Genomic DNA, 16,917 nt, shown 5'->3' with positions numbered 1-16,917 from the left:
CAGAACCTGGGTCTCTTGGCTCTATGTCCAGGGCATCTGTGCATTCGAACATACACGGGGGCATTCCCTCTCTCATCCATCTTCCCACACCAATAGCCAGGGATCCCTGAGGCTCGGAGTGTTCCACTCCATCTCCCTAAATGGCTAGCACAGGATGCAGCAGAGCACAGCCCCAACACATCTGCAGACAAGCTGAACTCAAGGGCACAGAGAGCAGCTAGGCCCAGCTCCGAGGATGGCACCATCTAGATATGTTCTAGATCAAGCTGTGAGTGCACCAGTGGCCAAGCTGCCGAGAGCCTGCGCTTTCTCTTTTTGTTGTGTTTGATAGCTTGAGATAATTACTCTTAAGGCTAAGGCCAAATTCATGAGGTTTTTTGTGGGGAGAGCAGGAAGCAGGCCCTGTCACCTCCCCAACTCAGCAATCCTTGGGAGCTTTTCCTCCCTAGAAGCTGTCAGAGCTACTATACTAGCAAGACTCCTTCACAGACAAGAATGGGTCAGACAGATCTCAATTTAAAACTCTGCTCCCATCAGCTGAGTTCATGACTGTGGGCCTGTGGCTTCATCTCTCTGAGCCTGCTTCCTCACAAATAGAACAATTCCTTCCTCATTGGACTGTTCTGCAGAGTATAAGAAATAAATGCAGCAAAATTCTGTTTAATTTTTAGCTAAAGAATCCTTTGATAACCAACCTGGGCAACATAGTAAGATCCCACCTCTACAAAAAAATTTTTTAAATCAGCCGGGCATGGTGGTACACCGGTAGTCCCTGTTACTCGGGAGGCTAAAGCGGGAGGATCACTTGAGCCTGAGTTGGAGGCTGCAGTGAGCTGTGACTGTGCCACAACACTCCAACCTGAGTAACAGAGAGAGACCCTGTCTCCAAAAAAGAAAAACGAAAAAAGAGAAAGAAAGAATCCTTTGATAAAATAAATAAAACTAATACAAGAAAGTTGCTCTGGCTGAAGTAAGGTAGGGGCTCCAGAGCCCTACCATATGGAACCCCCTTCCCTTGCTAGATTCTGAGGGGCTCTGAAGAACCCTCACAGCGACTGAAAAGACAGTCTGAAAACCACTCACATAAGAAAAATAGTTTTTACAACAGTGCCTGGCATAAAGCAAATGATCAATAAGTCATAGCTGCTATTGTTATATTAATTACTATTATCAGCAAAATCCTGGGCCAGGTGAACTGTGGGGGGTGGGGTATAAAGGAGAGTGAAGCAATCTGAAGGAGCTCACAGTTAACAGGACTTAATATGTAGACACTGTGTAATGTCTAACAAAACAGCATAAGGAAAATAGGTGTTTGAAATGGAGACATAAGTCATGTGCCACAGGGCTGCAAAGGAAGGAGAGCAAAATCAGGGAGTGTTTCCATGAGAGTGGCATTTGAGCTAGGGCTTAGAGAACGAACAAGATTCCCAAGGGGTTGGAGAGGTGTGATAAGAGAAATACCCAGAAGACAAGTCACTTAACCTAACCCCCTCATTTGACAGACAGGGAGGAGGGAGGGACTTGCCCAAGTCATGCTGTGAGCTGGAGGCAGAGACAAGGCTGGACCACTCCTCTGCACCCAAGGACTCCCCCTGCCTCCTGCTACAGTGCTCTTTCCTTAAGCAATAGGGCTCAGGATTCTAGCATAGGATGGAAAGGGAGTGGGGACTTTACAGAATCTGGGCACACCCAAAGAACAGGCCAGACACGAAGCCAGAAGTAGCTGCCCCACTATAAGCCCTGTGAACAAAGCTATAAACTGCATCTGGCACCTAGGAAACCACCTATAAACCACCCAAGAAACACCCCCAGGCCAACAAAGCAGGTGCGCCAGGCAGGTCTCCTGCCCTTCCGGCTACTGTAGTCTCGCAGCAATTAAACCCTTTCCTTTCCGTCCCGCATTAAAGACCTCCTCTGTAGTTTACAAAGTACTTTCACAAACACAAACACTACTGGCAGAATCTTGCCAATGACCTCCTAACAGAAAAAAGGAAGATGTTAGTTGGCCTCTTTTACAGATGAAGAAACTAAGCCACAGAGCTGTTAAAGGACTTCATTTGGCACACATTTTCAGAGTGACGATATCGTACTAGGCTCTGTGGTAGATCTGAGGACACAACTAAATGAAGTCCTGTCCTTAAGGAGCCCACAGAAAATTGTGATACAATCTGATCAGTGCTATTCAGAAAAATCTACTTATGTGCTATCAAGGAAGCTTAGATGGAGGACTTTGTGCTGTTTGAAGAATGAATAAATAAACAACGCATGAGGTGGATCAAGGAAAGCTTCCTGGAGGAAGTGGCAGTGATATTGGAATTGGTCCTTGAAGGATGCACAGGCATTCTCCAAAAGGCAGGCAGGGAAGGACACTCCAGACAGAAGGGAGAAGAAAGACAAAGGCACAGACTTCAGAGTGAGCATAGTGCATTCAGGGAATGAGTTAACCTGCAGAGCCAAGAATGCCTTGTGAACCCAGAAAGGCAGGCCCTTTATACACTCCTTGACCAAGCACCTCTCCCACTGCATTTCAGTTAGCTGTGAGGTATCAGTGTCTAAGAGTAGTTTCTGTCTGTCTAGCATCTCCCCCATCCAACAGTAAGCTCCCCAGGGACAGACACTGGGCCTCACTCATCATGGTACCCCAGGGCCCAGCACAGTGCCTGGCACCTGCAAGTCTCCACAAATATTTGAACAAATGAACACCACTCTAAAGAGTTTGGTTGGGGCTTTATGCCAGAGAAAACAGAGCACTATAGAAGGGTTTCCAATAGGAGAGGAACGTGATCAGAACCTTGGTTTAGGGAAGTAGCCAGCAGCGGTGTGGAGGATGAGCCAGCGAGGGAGGCAGTAGCCCAGGTGTTGGGCAGGCAGGGCATGAACCAGACAGCACACTGGGGGATGAAGAGAACGGAATGGATTCTGAAGCTATTTCAGAGATAGACCAGACATGACTTGGTGACTAATTAGATTAGGAAAGAGATGGAGGAGTGAGGAAAGTGTTTAGAATGACTCGGGTTTTTCTAGCTTGCACAAGATGAAGGAGGTGGAGCCGAGACAGAATCCAGGCTACACAGGAAGTTTGGGGAAGAAGATGAGGTGGTCCCTGCCTCACAGAGGGTCACCCAGTGTCACTGAGTTGTCAGCAAAGGTCTGAACCAGAAATGAAAAACAGCGTCCCTGACTCCATGTTCTTTTACACTACTCCATGCTCCCAGCCCTTTTCAGAGCTTTTCCAAGAGTTATTTCATACCGATAAACACAAGATTGTGAAGTGGGAGAAAAAAGACAGGAAGAGTTCAGTAACTGCAGCTTCTGAAGCAACACAGAAAAACTATCTCTAGGGCTCTGGCTGATTGCAAATAAGCTACATCTGACGCCCTGGGGGAGCGGGGGGCAATGAACATTTATTGAGGCTCTGCTAGGGGCTTCCAGTTCAATCAGCTCTCACTGATCCTCAGTCCTGTGAGGTAAACACTATCATCTCCATTTTGCAGATGAGAAAATTAAGGGGCAGAGAGTTTAATACCATACCTGAGATCATGTAGCTAGAATGGGTGAGTTGGGATTCCAGTCAGGGTCTGCATGACTCTACACTACCCCCTCCTGTTTGTTCACTCAATAAATGAGTGAGAGCCTAGCATGTGTCTGTGCGAGGGATTGTGCTAAATGTCTTTGTCAAATATAATGAATTTCTACCGCGGACAGAGGTAGAGGGGGAAGGCTGGATTAGGTGATCTCTCAGAGCCTTCAAGCCCAGAAATCAGGGAGTCTCAGGAAAATCTTATTCTTTCTCATCCCAGCACCTAGACCCAGTTCGAGAGCCACATTTTGTAACACCCCAAAGATTCTTCAGTCCAACCTCTCAGTTAATAATGGAATCTCTGCAGCACCACGTGGAATCTCTACTTGCACTCGTGCAAGCAGTAGGGAGCTTACCTCCTCCCAAATAACCACCTCAGAAAGTCCTAGGTTTTTTTTCTTTTTTCTTTCCAGTTCTGAGGACTCACTCTTCTAACCTCAAGACCCTGTAAAGCTCAAAGGTATCAAAGGCTGTTCCAAGCTGAGCCCTGACGACGAATGGAGGAGGGAGCATTGCAAAGACAGGTCTGCACCCCAGAGCTACTCTTCAAGTGCATGGGAGGAGGTGGGAAGCCCAAACTAAGGGGTTAAACAATCACTAGACAAAAGGAATGGTTCAAGCATTCACCAGCAGAGCCACTTGAAATAGGAGAGAAGTATGCAACCAATAAACAATGAGCCAAGAACCATCCCCAGACTTCAATTACCTCTGTGCTCACACTTTCAAATCTTTCCAGCTTCATCACTCCGGAGCTACAGACCAGCAGCCTCCTGGACCTTCCCTCCAAACCCATGCCTCCCTGTGTTCTCATCTCAGTGAATGGGGCCCCTTTCCGCCTAATCATACAAACCTAAAGCCTTAGTGCCCTCCTGGGAACCTCCTCCTTCTTCCTCTCTGTCACCTTACTTAGGCACCAAGTTTTCTCAACTCTACCTCCTACGTGCTTCTCAAATCTCCTCTACCAGGTCACAGTTCTCTTTAGCCTAGATTACCTCAATAGCGTCAAAACCGGTATCCCTGCTTCCTGTTTCTCCTGCTTCAATCCATTCTCACAGCACCCCACGGTGAGCGCTCTGAAGTACAAATGGGACAAAACACTTCACTGGCTCCCTCCCTACTCTTAGGATGAAGCCACACTCCCCCAAAACGCACACAAGTCCCTTTGGGATCTGGCCCTTGCTTACCTTTCTAGTCTAATTTCCTACCCCTTTCCCCCACATCACTACAACTACACTGAACTTCTTAAAGTTCCTCCAAAATCCTAGGCTGTCTTACTTGCTTCCTGGGCTTTGTGCAGCTATTTCCTCCACTGGAATATCATTCCTTTCTTCACTCAGCTAAGTTCTACCAGTGATTCAGTTTTTGGCTTAAATATCACCTCTTTTTAAAAAGGCTTGATGTACCCCTAGACTGAGTTAGGTATCTCACTCTCCGGTGCTGTACCTTACACTTACTCCCATTTAATACTTATCACATTGCCTCTTCAATCTGCATAACTGCATTACTCCTCCACTTGGGAGTATTCTACATGCCCAACACCATACCTGGCACTTTACATGGATTATCGTATTTAATCTTTAGAGTAATTCTGAGGAATATACTATTATGACTCCATTTTAAAGAAGGGAAAACTAGTCCAGGCATGGTGGCTCATGCCTGTAATCCCAGCACTTTGGGAGGCTGAGGCAGGTGGATCACCTGAGGTCAGGAGTTTGAGACCAACCTGGCCAACATGGCGAAACCCCATCTCTACTAAAAATACAAAAAAAATCAGCCAGGTGTGGTGGCGTGCGCCTGTAATTCCAGCTACTTGGGAAGCTGAGGCAGGAGAACTGCTTGAACCCAGGAGGCAGAGGTTGCAGTGAGCCAAGATTGTGCCACTGCACTCCAGCCTGGGCGACAAAGCGAGACTCTGTCTCAAAAATAAATAAATAAATAAATAAATTTTTTTTTAAAAAAGGGAAAACTGAGTCTCAGATTTTTGCAACAAACTTCTGCAAAGGAGTGGCAAAGCAGGGATTTGACACCAACTCTCTCTGGCTTCAGAAACTAAGCTCTTAAGCACTGAAATCCACCAAGGTGGTTCCCCTATAAGACCAAAGGGTGCCTGAATTTTACTACTCCAATACCCAGTCCCTGCTTGGGTACCCTGGACTGGAAGCAGTGGAAAATTACAGGAATTCTGACTCCTAACAATAGGCTGGAATCCTCCAAAGCTATGTAGTGGGTGGAGGGGAGGCAGCACTGACTGAGATGCTCTAAAACAACCGGTTTCCTTTCTTAGAACACCTGAGACCAGGAGGCGGACAAGGGTATGGTAGGAAAAAAAGCAACATTTCTTTTTCTATTCCAGACTCCTCTCTCTGTGCTCCTTTTCAGTATTTCACTCCAAGAATAGCCCAGGCAGCATAGCATCATGAGAGCAGTCACAGCAGCAAGAGCTGCCACCAGACACTGGCATGTACTAGGCACTAGCAACGTGCCAGGCTCCCTGCATTTCAACCTCATTTTAGCCCTTTTCACAGGTATTATTTCTCCCTTTATATAACAGGTGAGGAAGCAGAGGCTTAGAGCCCTTAGTTTGTCCAAGGGTATATAACTATTAACACAGCTAGAATTCTAGCACAGTTCTGTCTAACCTGTCACTGTTTTTAGGATGCACACAAATTGTCCCTAATGCTTATTAGTATGTAGATTCCTGGGTACAGAACAGGTCTGAAGCGGGACCCGAAAGCGTGCTTTCTTAAACAAGCTCTCAGGTGATTCTGTGGCAGAAGACCAGCCACTGGGAAACAAGGCACTATGAATGTTTTCTCAGCCTGTGTTGCTCAGAAATACTAGAGTCACAAAAAGTGACCAGACATCTGAAAAGAAAGAGGGAAGGGGGAGTTTCTATGGTTAAATGTGTTTAAGAAATACTGCATATTATATTCCTTTCTGGAAGATTTACCATGTACATTAGCAAATTAAGAATTTTGAAATTGTTTGTGGTCAACAAACTTATTCAGCTATACTTAAAGAAGAGTATTTCCAAAACTTTAGTTAACTACAGAATCCTCCTATATTAACAATATCTATTAACACCTCACAAGACTCAGCAAACGGAACGGACTTTAGGAAACAACTGCTATGTTACACTTTCTCCTAACTCCAGCCTGCAGTGGCCTCTTTCCTACCTCTCTCTACGGATGCAATAAGAGAAGTCCTAAGCTCTGGTCATGGCCTCACCCTCACTTACTACATGTGACTTCTGGGAAGCCACTTAACCTCTCTGGGTTTGTTCCTTAGCAGTTAATTAGGGGTAATAATACCTGCTTGCCGATAGAGCCTTCGTGATTAGGATAATGAAGGTCCGAATACCGTGTAACCCGTACAAGACTGCACTCTTTGGAAGGGCTGTTACATCTTTTGGCATGTGACTATACTCAGCTGAGCACTGTGTAATATACCAGTTGACCTTGTTTTCCCAAATTTCCCGCACGGGTTTCATCTCCTAAATAACTGTGCGATCGCAGGCCTCTGTGGGCTTCATTTCCTCCTCTGTAAAATGAGGGGTCTATTTTGAGGACCCTCCGGGCACTGGCCTTTTAGAAGTCTAGTAAAAATCAAAATGCTAAAGGGCAACACTTGTTACACCTCACTATGTACCAAACGCTTCGTAAGCATCACCTCCTGACTCTCCACAATAGCTTTATGAGGCAGATCCTATTATTCGGCCCTATTTTACAGGAGGATACTTGGACTCAGAAAGGCAAAACATCTTGCTCAAGGGCTCACAACTATTTAGGTAGTAGAGCTAAGGTATGAACCTACCTCTGACTCCAAAGTGCACTTCAACACCCTACTATCACCCAACAAACAATTCTGGCCACAGAATCACCTTGCTGTGGTATTCCTCACTGAATATACGCTGGGGAAGAGGAATCTGAAGGCAGCCCGGGTTCTGACCTCGGCCCTGCTGCCTAACTGCCTGGTGACTTCAGGTAAGTTCTGTGTCTTCTCGGGGTTCACTTTTCTACATGCGAAATGGCGGTGCTGAACTAAGTCAGTGGTCAAACCAGCTCACTTGTGGCGCCTGCTACGACCAAAGTTTCCTGATGACTCTGATGCAGTGTGGGGTGGGTCTGGAAGCCTGGATTTTTATCCGACGCCCCAAACTAGATCGACGGAACCAGAACTCTAAACGTCCGGTCATGGCTGATGCCCCCGCCCAAGGCCCCCGTGGGGACCTTGGGAGGCTGTGGAGCCCAGGCCAGCGCCAGCCTGGACCTGTGGGGTCCAAGGTCCCCAAATCCTCGCGTGAGCGACGTCAAAGGGGACGCGACACGACCTCGCGAATGTGCGGTCCTTCATGACGTGAGCCGGGCGCGACCGACGGTCTCTTTTCGGTTCTCTACAGCGCGAGGCCTCGCTGAAGCGAACCCATCGTGGGAAGGGCGCGGAGAAAGCGGGGGAAAAGAGCAGGAGGGCGCCGGGCCTGCGCTTGGCACGGCCGCTACCTGGATTCGCGGGTCCCTCACACACTCACCTGCCGGTACGGATAGCTGGCCATGGCGATTCTGACGTCACACGCAGGCAAGGGGTGGGGCTTTCCGCTCTCAAACCCGCCCCTCGCCTCGGTTTTGGGGCTGGGCCCGCATCTGACTGGACGTCCGCGCCTGTCAATCTTAGGCGCAATCGGCCGACGGAAGTGACGATCGGGCGGTGGGCGGATGCCTACCCGAGAGACCAGGGGAGCTAAGTGACTGATGGAGCTTCCGAAAGTCTTGGCCGCTGTGCCGGCGCTAATGTTCCTCCCTTTTCTGAGCTGGAGTGGGCCCAAGCGGTGGTCAGGTTGGGATATTTAGTGAGAAGCCTGGGTGGGATGTCGCTGCGGTAGCCATGTTATAACCTGGCAAGTGGGACGCATGATAGTGACGTAGTTGCTGGCGTAGCTCCTGAGTTTCCGCAGAGGAGCCGCGGGAAAGGAGAGGAGGGGGGCGGGCGGTTCCCCTGACAAGGTGGGAACCCACCGACTCTTCCCGGTAGGGAGAGGCAATGGCGGAATTGCTTTTCTAGTGTCAAAACACTGGGTACCAGTTAGTAGCCTTGTAGTGGGATACAGATCTGTGGTCTTTGGAGAAAAAAATCCCAGACCGTTAGAGTTGAAGGAAAATTGAATTATCTAGTGCCTCTTTCTTCATAAATGGGGAAACTGAGGTCCAGAGAGGCAATTGACTTGCCCTAGCTCACAGTGGGTGGCCTAGAACCGGGGTCAATGGATGTCCAGTTCTCAGCAGGGAAGTCTAGGTCGTTCCCCATCGCAGGTCAAATCCTGGTGACTGAGTGATCTCAGCACCATGTACTTGCCACTCAGTGGTTCCGGTTGTACAGTTATTTGTGTGCTTATTTGATTACTTTGTCAAGTTCTTCCAGGTGGGCTAGGGTTTTGTCTGTTTTTGCTTGTCATTATAACTCCAGTATCTAGTACAGCGACTGACACGATTATTACGAAGTGTTATCCAGCCTAGCCCATCTATCTAACCAAGTGCACTTTCCAAAATCACAGTGCTGATCATGCCACTTACCCATTGCACAGCCTACAACGGATGCTGTTCATCCACGCCTACAAAATAAGGCCCAGTCTCTTCATTCTGGCACTCCAGGCCCCTTCAGAATCTGGCCCAACCTCACCTTTCCAATCTTACCGCCCCTTCTGCTACTCTGTATTTCTGTGCTCAGTTCCACCATTCAGCACTTCTGCTTTGGAGGGAGGATCTTTGTTTTATCACTTTCTAACCGTATCACCTTTGGCAAGCTTTTTTTTTTTTTTTTTCAAATTTCCAACTTTTATTTTAAGATCAGGGGTATATATGCAGGATGTGGTTTGTTACATAGGTAAATGTGTGCCCTAGTGGTTTGTCGCACAGATCATCCCATCACGTAGGTATTAAGCCCAGCATCCATTAGCTATTCTTCCTGATGCTCTCCCTCCTCCCACCTCCCCCTACCCTCCGACAGACTCCCGTGTGTATATGTGCTCTCTTCATTCAGCTCCCACTTATAAGTGATAACATGCAGTGTTTGGTATTCTGTTTCTGTGTTAGTTTGCTGAGGATAATGGCTTCCAATTCCATCCATGTCCCTGCAAAGGACATGATCTCATTCCTTTTTGTGGCTGCATAGTATTCCTTGGTGTATATTTACCACATTTTATTTAGGCAAGTTATTTAACCTCTCTAAATTTCAGCTTTCTTAGCTGACAGGAACACATGTGTAAATTTGAAAATGAGCTTATTGTACCTGCTCATGCCCTAGACTTAGGTTCAAACCACTCCTTTCACCTGGACCAGCAGCCCTCCCATCTCCTGTCCTGCAAGTCTTAGTTCCAATTCCATTCTCCACCTAACCCTCCCACATTCCCCTTAGCTCCAGAGTTAGCCACTCTCTCTTGCCACTCCCCCTTTGCACTTGGTACTGTCACTGTGCCATATTCCAGCCTACCTTGTATAAGGGTTTTCTTTTGATGTTTTCCCCAAAACCCATTCCTCTCCATCTCAGAAAATCCACCCAGTCTCTCAGGCCAAAAACCTAAGATCATTCCTGTGTGTCCTTTTTTTCTCCATACAATCCCCCACCTCCCTCATCTCCATTAGCTCTAATTCAAACATGTACACATCTGCTCTTTTCTCCCTGTTCGTACTATCACTATAGTCCAAGACACTATCATCCGTGCCTGGATCACTACAATAGCCAATTGACTAATGTTCCTGCTCTCACTCTTCTCCGTACACTTCATTTTCTCCACAGGCAGCCAAAGTGGTTATCTTATTCCTTGACTTCAACTCCCTGGGGACTTCCCATCACTCTTACAACAAAAGCTAAACTCATCCTAATGACATTCATGGCCACACATACCAGCATCTCCAGCCTCATTTCTTGCTGTTGCTGTCCCCCTTGCCTCATTCCAGCCATGCTGGTCTGGTTGTGCCACTCCTGGAATGTACAGAGCTCATTCCTGGATGTTGGCTTTGGCTGATCTCTGACTGCCTGCTCATTCCTGCCTCCAGGTCTTTGGACTAGCTCTTCCCTCTGTCTGGGATATTCTTCCCTTGACTTTTCACCGGTTGGCTTTTCCTTATCGTTCAGGTCTCAGTTAAGATATCACCTGGGGTGGGGGGCATTTCTTGACACTGTACCCCACACATTCCCATCATCTATCTTATTTTTTCATAATATGTGTCACTAGTTGAATTGTCCAATTTGTTTACATGTATATTGTAGAACTGTCATTTTCTTATGTATTCCTTTAACCTCAGCACCTAGAATAGTGCCTAGCATGAATTCAGCGTTAGTAGTTATTATCATCATGTATTGAGTGCTTACTAGGTGCCAGACATTGTGCTAAGTACTATGTGTTGTTTAATTTTCACCACAGTCTTTTGAGATAGACACTATTACCCATTTATAATGAGGAGCTGAGGCTCAGAGAGGTTAAGTGACCTTCCTGTTATCAAAAAGGTAAATGGAACCCAGGCGCAGTGACTCACACCTATAATCCCAACACTTTGGGAGCAGAAGGGAGGACCACTTGAGCCTAGGAGTTCAAAACCAGCCTGGACAACATAGTGAGACGCTGTCTCTACAAAAAAATAGTTTTAAAAAATTAGCCAGGCATGGTGGCATGTGTCTGGAGTCCCAGCCACTCCAGAGGCCAAGATGGGAGGATTGCTTGAGCCCAGGAGGTCAAGGCTGCAATGAGCTGTGTTTGCATCACTGCACTCCAGCCTGGGCATCAGAGAGATTCTGTCTGGGGTGGGGTGGGGGGAAAGATAAATGGAGAAGTAGGACTTGATCCCAGGTCTGCATTTTTTTTTTTAACTACTCAGTATTTAATAGTAAGTCGTGTCTTCTTTACCTTTCTAACTCCCCAGTTCAAAAAATATTGGTGGAATTGAACTGCAAAACTTCAGAAGGGAAGAAGGTTGAAGGTCAAGGGGGTATATTTGCCTGAGAGAGAACAGTGACAAGCTGGCCTGCAAACTGGAGTCATGTGACACACACTCACTTATTCCATAAACATAGTATCCCATTGAGTTCCCACCTCTTGCCAGGCTCTGTTCTAGGTGATGAGAATCCAGCTCCTATGAGAATTATTTGCCCCCATTCCCCTATGCCCAGCAAAGGGCTTAGGAGAACTATCTGTGGGAGGTCTGCTATTTCATGGATGGGGCATCCACGTCTTCTCTTAGGGAGTCAGGGACCCGCCAAAGCCAACAGCCGGGGCTGTGCCCCTGAGGACCCACACAGGCCCAGGTATGTTTGTTTTGGAGGGGGCTGGATAAAAGAGAGATCAGGATCTTCCTAAGACTGAAAAACAATCAACTCGCTTCCAAAACCTCAACTACCTGAGGCAGACAGAGGTGGGTGGAGAAGTTCCTGTTATTGTTTCACTTGTAGCCCAAGGGGAAAGCATGGATTCCAGCCTTTTTTTAGAGCACAGAGCACTTTCCTGAGTTGGTGGAAGCCCTGCGGTTGACCCATTAGAGGTGAGGCAGAGCTTGGTAATGAAAGGCCCATCCACTGGAAAATATTGCCTCCCCTAGAGACACAGCCTCCCAAGAGCCACTTGGCTCTGCACCAAGCTTCTGTATGGCTTACTGAGAAGGAATACCAACACCCACCTAATTATTATGGAATTAATTCTCTTTGATTCCAACTAGATCCAGTTCTGAAATTTAAATTCCAGTTGGATGCTGTGGATCAGAGGATGATTTGCAACTTTCCACAGAAGCAACCGAGGAATGAGAACAGCAGACGTGGCAATTTGGCCACACTTCCCTTCCATTATGGGATCATAAGGAGAGTACATTGACATTGTCTATTCCCATAAACTATTCAGGACAGCCACAAAAAAGATCTAGTCCTTTGGGATCTCCAGCACCAAAAAAAAAAAAAAAAAAAAATCCAATGCTGGGCATGGTGGCTCACATCTATCTATAATCCCAGCACTTTGGGAGGCTGAGGCAGGCGGATCACCTGAGGTCAGGAGTTCAAGACCAGCCTAGCCAACATGGTGAAACTCTGTCTCTACTAATACAAAAATTAGCTGGGCATGGTGGCTTACACGTGTAGTCCCAGCTACTCCGGAGGCTGAGGCAGGAGAATCACTTGAACCCAGGAGGCGGAGGTTGAGTGAGCTGAGATCGCACCACTGCACTCCAGCCTGAGTGACAGAGTAAGACTCCGTCCCCCCACCTCCAAAAAAAGAAAAATCTATTCTTGTAAAGGGGTTAACAGACCCCAAATGAAGAAAGAGTCTAGATTCTGTTGAATTTGAGTGACAGAGGAAAATATTATGACAAAAAGGAAGATTTAAATTCCAGAAGCATCAAAGTTTAGATATTTCTCTGCAGAATAAATACACAGCAGCCTTTTCTCCATCTTATTGAGCAGAGGGTTTCTAACTAAGGACCCTCCAGTCCTATCCTTCACACTGCAATTGGCGTACTCGCCACTCGGCAAACCTGACTTGACACACCTTTGTGAGAAACTCACCAGTGGCTTCACACTGTGTCTCCCCTGCTCATGCTCCAAAATCCAACCACACTATTCTGTCTCCCATCACTCAGCCTGCTGCACCCAGTCATTTCTGGGCCTTGGCATGTGCTGTTCCCTCTGCCTGAATCCATCTCTTTGTCTAGACACATTTAGGTTCCCCAGCTGTGCACTCCCCTGGTACCTGGCACTGCCCTGTCATCCCACTTTATTGTAAGTGCTTGTTTAACTGTCTGCTCTCCCTGTGGACACTGTGGGGGCAGGGACCATATCTGTGTAGTTTGCCTTGGGATCCCCAGAGCCTTAGTACAGTCCCTGGGACAAAGTGGGAAAAGGAATGGACTCATCAAGTTAGACTTTTCCAATCTGAATGATCTGTGTGCTGCCTCGAAAGTCTGGAGTAGATTAAGAAGTGAAGACAGAAGGATAATGGGGTTGGAATGTGCAAAAGCTGCCTAAGAGGAATGGACGACACATGCCCCTCCTTGCTTTCTCTTCAACTTACCCAGCTCCCGAACTGATGAGCAAGATCCATGGATTTTTTGCTGACCACAGTAACAGAAGAGACTATAAAATTCAGCTTTCCATCTGTTTCTTCATGGTCCAAGAAAATACAGCAATTTCAAACTCCAGGGAGACATGCATTCAAATCGTGAAAGCTTAAACCTAGCCTGTCGTAGAATCCCTTAAGAGTAGCATGAATTTGACTCAGGAAGAAAAGTGAAGAAGGCATCATTTACTCTATAAGGATCGATTCCCTGGTGACCCTTAAAGGGGATGAGTTTGATATTTCCTCATAGCAGTTTTTCCCCTCTGGTCTTCAAAGCCAACCTGCTCAATTCCACAGCTGGTCCTTGCTTCTCTTTCTTTCTGCCGGCGCCAACATGCTCCTCATCATAAGGCCTATCATCAGCTAGTACTCGGCAGACTAGGCTGAAAGAGGAAGCTGGCCTTCCAATGGGAGTGCTTTAACATCTGTCCTCTTCCACTGTCCAAAACCTGGCCGCTACTTCAATGCAAAAATGATGCCTTTGCTTTTTAATGTTTTATGTTAGAACCAGGGTTAACTGAGAATAGCTGGGGAGAAATGAAAAAAGAATCAGCACCTCCTTTATCTAAAAACATCACATGAGACACTCGGGCGTGCTCAGGAGTCTGATTTCATTCTCCTGGCCACCAGCACACCTTTGCTCCTGGCAGGAAAAAAAAAAAAAAACAGGGCAGAGGTTCTGAAAAGCCATCAATAGGCTGGTCTCCTGTTATTTGGGACCCAACTAGAGAAGGGAATTTTCAGAAATGTGCTAGAAATACCAGCTCTGCAGAGATTTGACAGCCGGTTTGAAGGCTTCAGGCAGTTTGGATAAGCATCTAGACTTTGGGTACATTTCTGAGCCTGCTCTGTGAGTCCTTTGAAGTGTATCCAACTTGAATAAACCTTCCAGATAACTGGGGCCAGTGCAAAAGCTTTCTTTGGAAATCCCCCTGGAAGTGCCTTGTTGCTTTCTCGCAGGGCATCCAGCCCATCAGGACAAGCGATCTAAAAAGTAGAGAAGGAAGAAGCTCAAGAGAGAATGTTTCTATAATGTTCAGTTCACTGTCTTTTTTCCCCTTCCTAGCCTTTTTTACATAGGGAGAAGGAGACAACAGATAGATCACCAAACTCCCAGTGGACTTTGAGGAGCGTGAGCTTAGATCTGCTCGTGGCTTGCCCATGACCCCTTTGTACTGATACAACCTGGCTGTTTCTAAAGATCTAGGCTAAAATGTACAGGAAAAGTACCACATATGTTAGAATAATGAAGAATAACAGGAGATGTTATTTGCCCTCCAGAAAGTCATTGCTGGAAGCACTTATAGAGAGCTGGTGACGGGGCCATGCGTTGGTACAGGCAGAAGGTTCCATCTCATTTCCCAGAGAAGCATTCCCTGGCTGCCTAGGACAGAGCTGGAGCCTGTCTTCTCTCCTGTTTGCACAGGTTTTCTAATCACAGAATTACTGGAGCATCAAGAAGTGCCTGCATGCTTGGAAGGGCTTCCAGGCAGATGAACACACCTCAGCGCTGGGTAGCATTTTCCCAGGGTGCAAACCGGACCGGCTCTGGGTCACACTGACAAGGTGAAGTGGATGGGCAAAGAGTGGGTGGGGTACCGAACACTGGTTTCTTTAGGGAATCAAATAGGGAGGGACCTTTAAAGCCGGAAGTGGGGCCTTCCAGCATGCTTTGGTTCACTTGAGAGGAGGGGCTGAATGATGCTCCTTGTCTAACTTAAGAGACGTAGGCATGAAGGACAGGGCACAAGATCCCGAGGAGCAAAGGATCATCAGCTGCCCCTATCCAGCAATATCCCACAGCGCCACTGGCTGACCACAGGCAAGGAGAGAAATACCCTTTATTTTTTACTTTTTATTTTCCTAAGACTGAGTCTCATTATGTTGCCTAGACTGGTCTCAAACTCCTGGGCTCAGGCGATCCTCCCATCTCAGCCCCTTGAATAGCTGGGATTACAGGTGTGTGCCCCTGTACCCAAAATGCTCTTTTTTGATCCTGGGGCTAAATGAGAAAAGGAGGGCAACAGGGAGCTCTGGCTGCAGCACCAGAGGAACCCACTGGAAGGGAAAGGGCAGATAGTTTTGTTTCTTTATTATTTAAAAAATATTAACAGCAATTAAAAATAACACCAACAACAAAAACATTCACAACCTGTCACAGAGTCCTATAAGCTTTGGCCGTTTATTCCCAACGGAGTCCTTCATCCAAAGGCAGGTGGTGATTTCAGCCAAAAGGCCCCTTCATGGTTTTCATGGGTGGGTACTGCTGCTCCATCGGCATGGCCCCAAAGCAGTCAGAGGGGCTACAGTGGCCAGCCTTGCCTGGCTGGCCCATGGGACCCGGGGGCCCAGGAATGCCAGGGATGCCTTGCTGGCCCATTGGTCCTGTTGCGCCCATCTTGCCATAGCCTGGAGGACCTTGAGGACCTAGGGAGGGAAGGGCCACAGAGGGAAAATCAGAAGACCCAGATCATAAGGGGAAAAAAAGCCATAATGGCATCAAATAATAACTTACATTTGATGACTGTTTCTCAAGTTACCACATGTTTTCATGAAGACCTAGTCTGATCCTCACATTGATTCAACAATAACAATACTGCTGGCAAGTTTTATTTAGAACTTCCATGTGCCAGGCACAGGGCTGAGTGCTTTTGATGCATTATTCATTGAATCTGCACAATTTCCTGAGAAAGAAGCTATTTTCTAATTTTGTAGATGAGGATACAGGCTCAGAGAGGTTGCACCTCTGCTAAGTTGTGATGCTGGGTCTCAGAGCCAGGTCATCAGGCTTTGGCCATTTTCCTTCAGGCTATACAGCTAAGCATGCATCTTAGAGAGCACTTCCAGAGGGTTTCAATGGCCTCTTCAAGGTGTACAGCCAGTGAGGTGCTGAGTAGAACTTGAACTCGAGTTCCTCGGCCCCAACTCCATGCAGGTCTTTCCTACTGCGTCACGCTAGCCCAGTTTAAGACTTAAGAACGGGCACTGAGTCTTCCGCCCCCACATCCCCACAGGCCCTGGCAGAGTGTCTTGCACACAGCGGCATTACTATAAATGTGGTTGACTGGCCTGTCGTTGTTTGGACTTTGACACAGCTGTGTCATAGAAGAAACGGAAAGAAAAGGGGTCTCTGCTGCTCTGGATTCATGGTCTCAAATGGTGGTTTTCCTACCTGGGGGGCCGGGAAGACCGTTTTCTCCTGCAATGCCAACACCAATGTCCCCCTTTTCACCTTTGGTACCAGGCAGTC

General features: G+C 47.2%; 2 protein-coding genes and 1 long non-coding RNA gene across 16 annotated transcripts in view; 1 reads left to right on the top strand and 2 right to left on the bottom strand.

Annotated features, from left to right (window-relative positions):
- LOC105494616 (penta-EF-hand domain containing 1) overlaps window positions 1-8,180 on the bottom strand; it is a 15,000-nt gene extending 6,820 nt beyond the window's left edge. Inside the window, exon 1 of one of the 7 annotated variants that reach the window (XM_011763186.2) lies at window positions 8,109-8,180. In XM_011763186.2, the coding sequence (XP_011761488.1) occupies window positions 8,109-8,132 (24 nt within the window). In that variant the 5' untranslated portion in view covers window positions 8,133-8,180. The other 6 variants (XM_071097085.1, XM_024796840.2, XM_024796837.2 and 3 more) reach the window with 6 other exon arrangements.
- On the top strand, window positions 7,407-16,856 carry LOC105494615 (uncharacterized). Of its 2 annotated transcripts, XR_011623731.1 has the most exons (4): window positions 7,407-7,563; window positions 7,980-8,114; window positions 15,094-15,233; window positions 16,682-16,856. It is a non-coding gene; the product is annotated as an uncharacterized lncRNA (long non-coding RNA). The 2 variants fall into 2 exon arrangements; XR_011623740.1 differs by lacking the exon at window positions 7,980-8,114 and having other exon boundaries at window positions 7,427-7,563.
- Window positions 13,693-16,917, bottom strand: part of LOC105494614 (collagen type XVI alpha 1 chain) — a 53,583-nt gene continuing 50,358 nt past the window's right edge. For 6 of the 7 annotated variants that reach the window (XM_011763180.3, XM_011763181.3, XM_071097033.1 and 3 more), the window contains 2 exons: window positions 16,840-16,917; window positions 15,745-16,094 (listed from right to left, as the gene is read on the bottom strand). In XM_011763180.3, coding sequence (XP_011761482.2) covers window positions 15,892-16,094; window positions 16,840-16,917 — 281 coding nt within the window. In that variant the 3' untranslated portion in view covers window positions 15,745-15,891. Of the gene's footprint in view, window positions 14,655-15,744; window positions 16,095-16,839 lie in introns of those variants that run through there. The other variant, XR_011623714.1, reaches the window with a different exon arrangement.

This window comes from Macaca nemestrina, chromosome 1 (assembly GCF_043159975.1).
Source record: "Macaca nemestrina isolate mMacNem1 chromosome 1, mMacNem.hap1, whole genome shotgun sequence".
Lineage (NCBI taxonomy): Eukaryota > Metazoa > Chordata > Mammalia > Primates > Cercopithecidae > Macaca > Macaca nemestrina.
The sequence above is the reverse complement of the archived record's forward strand: the minus strand, read 5'-3'. Positions and strand labels throughout refer to the sequence as shown.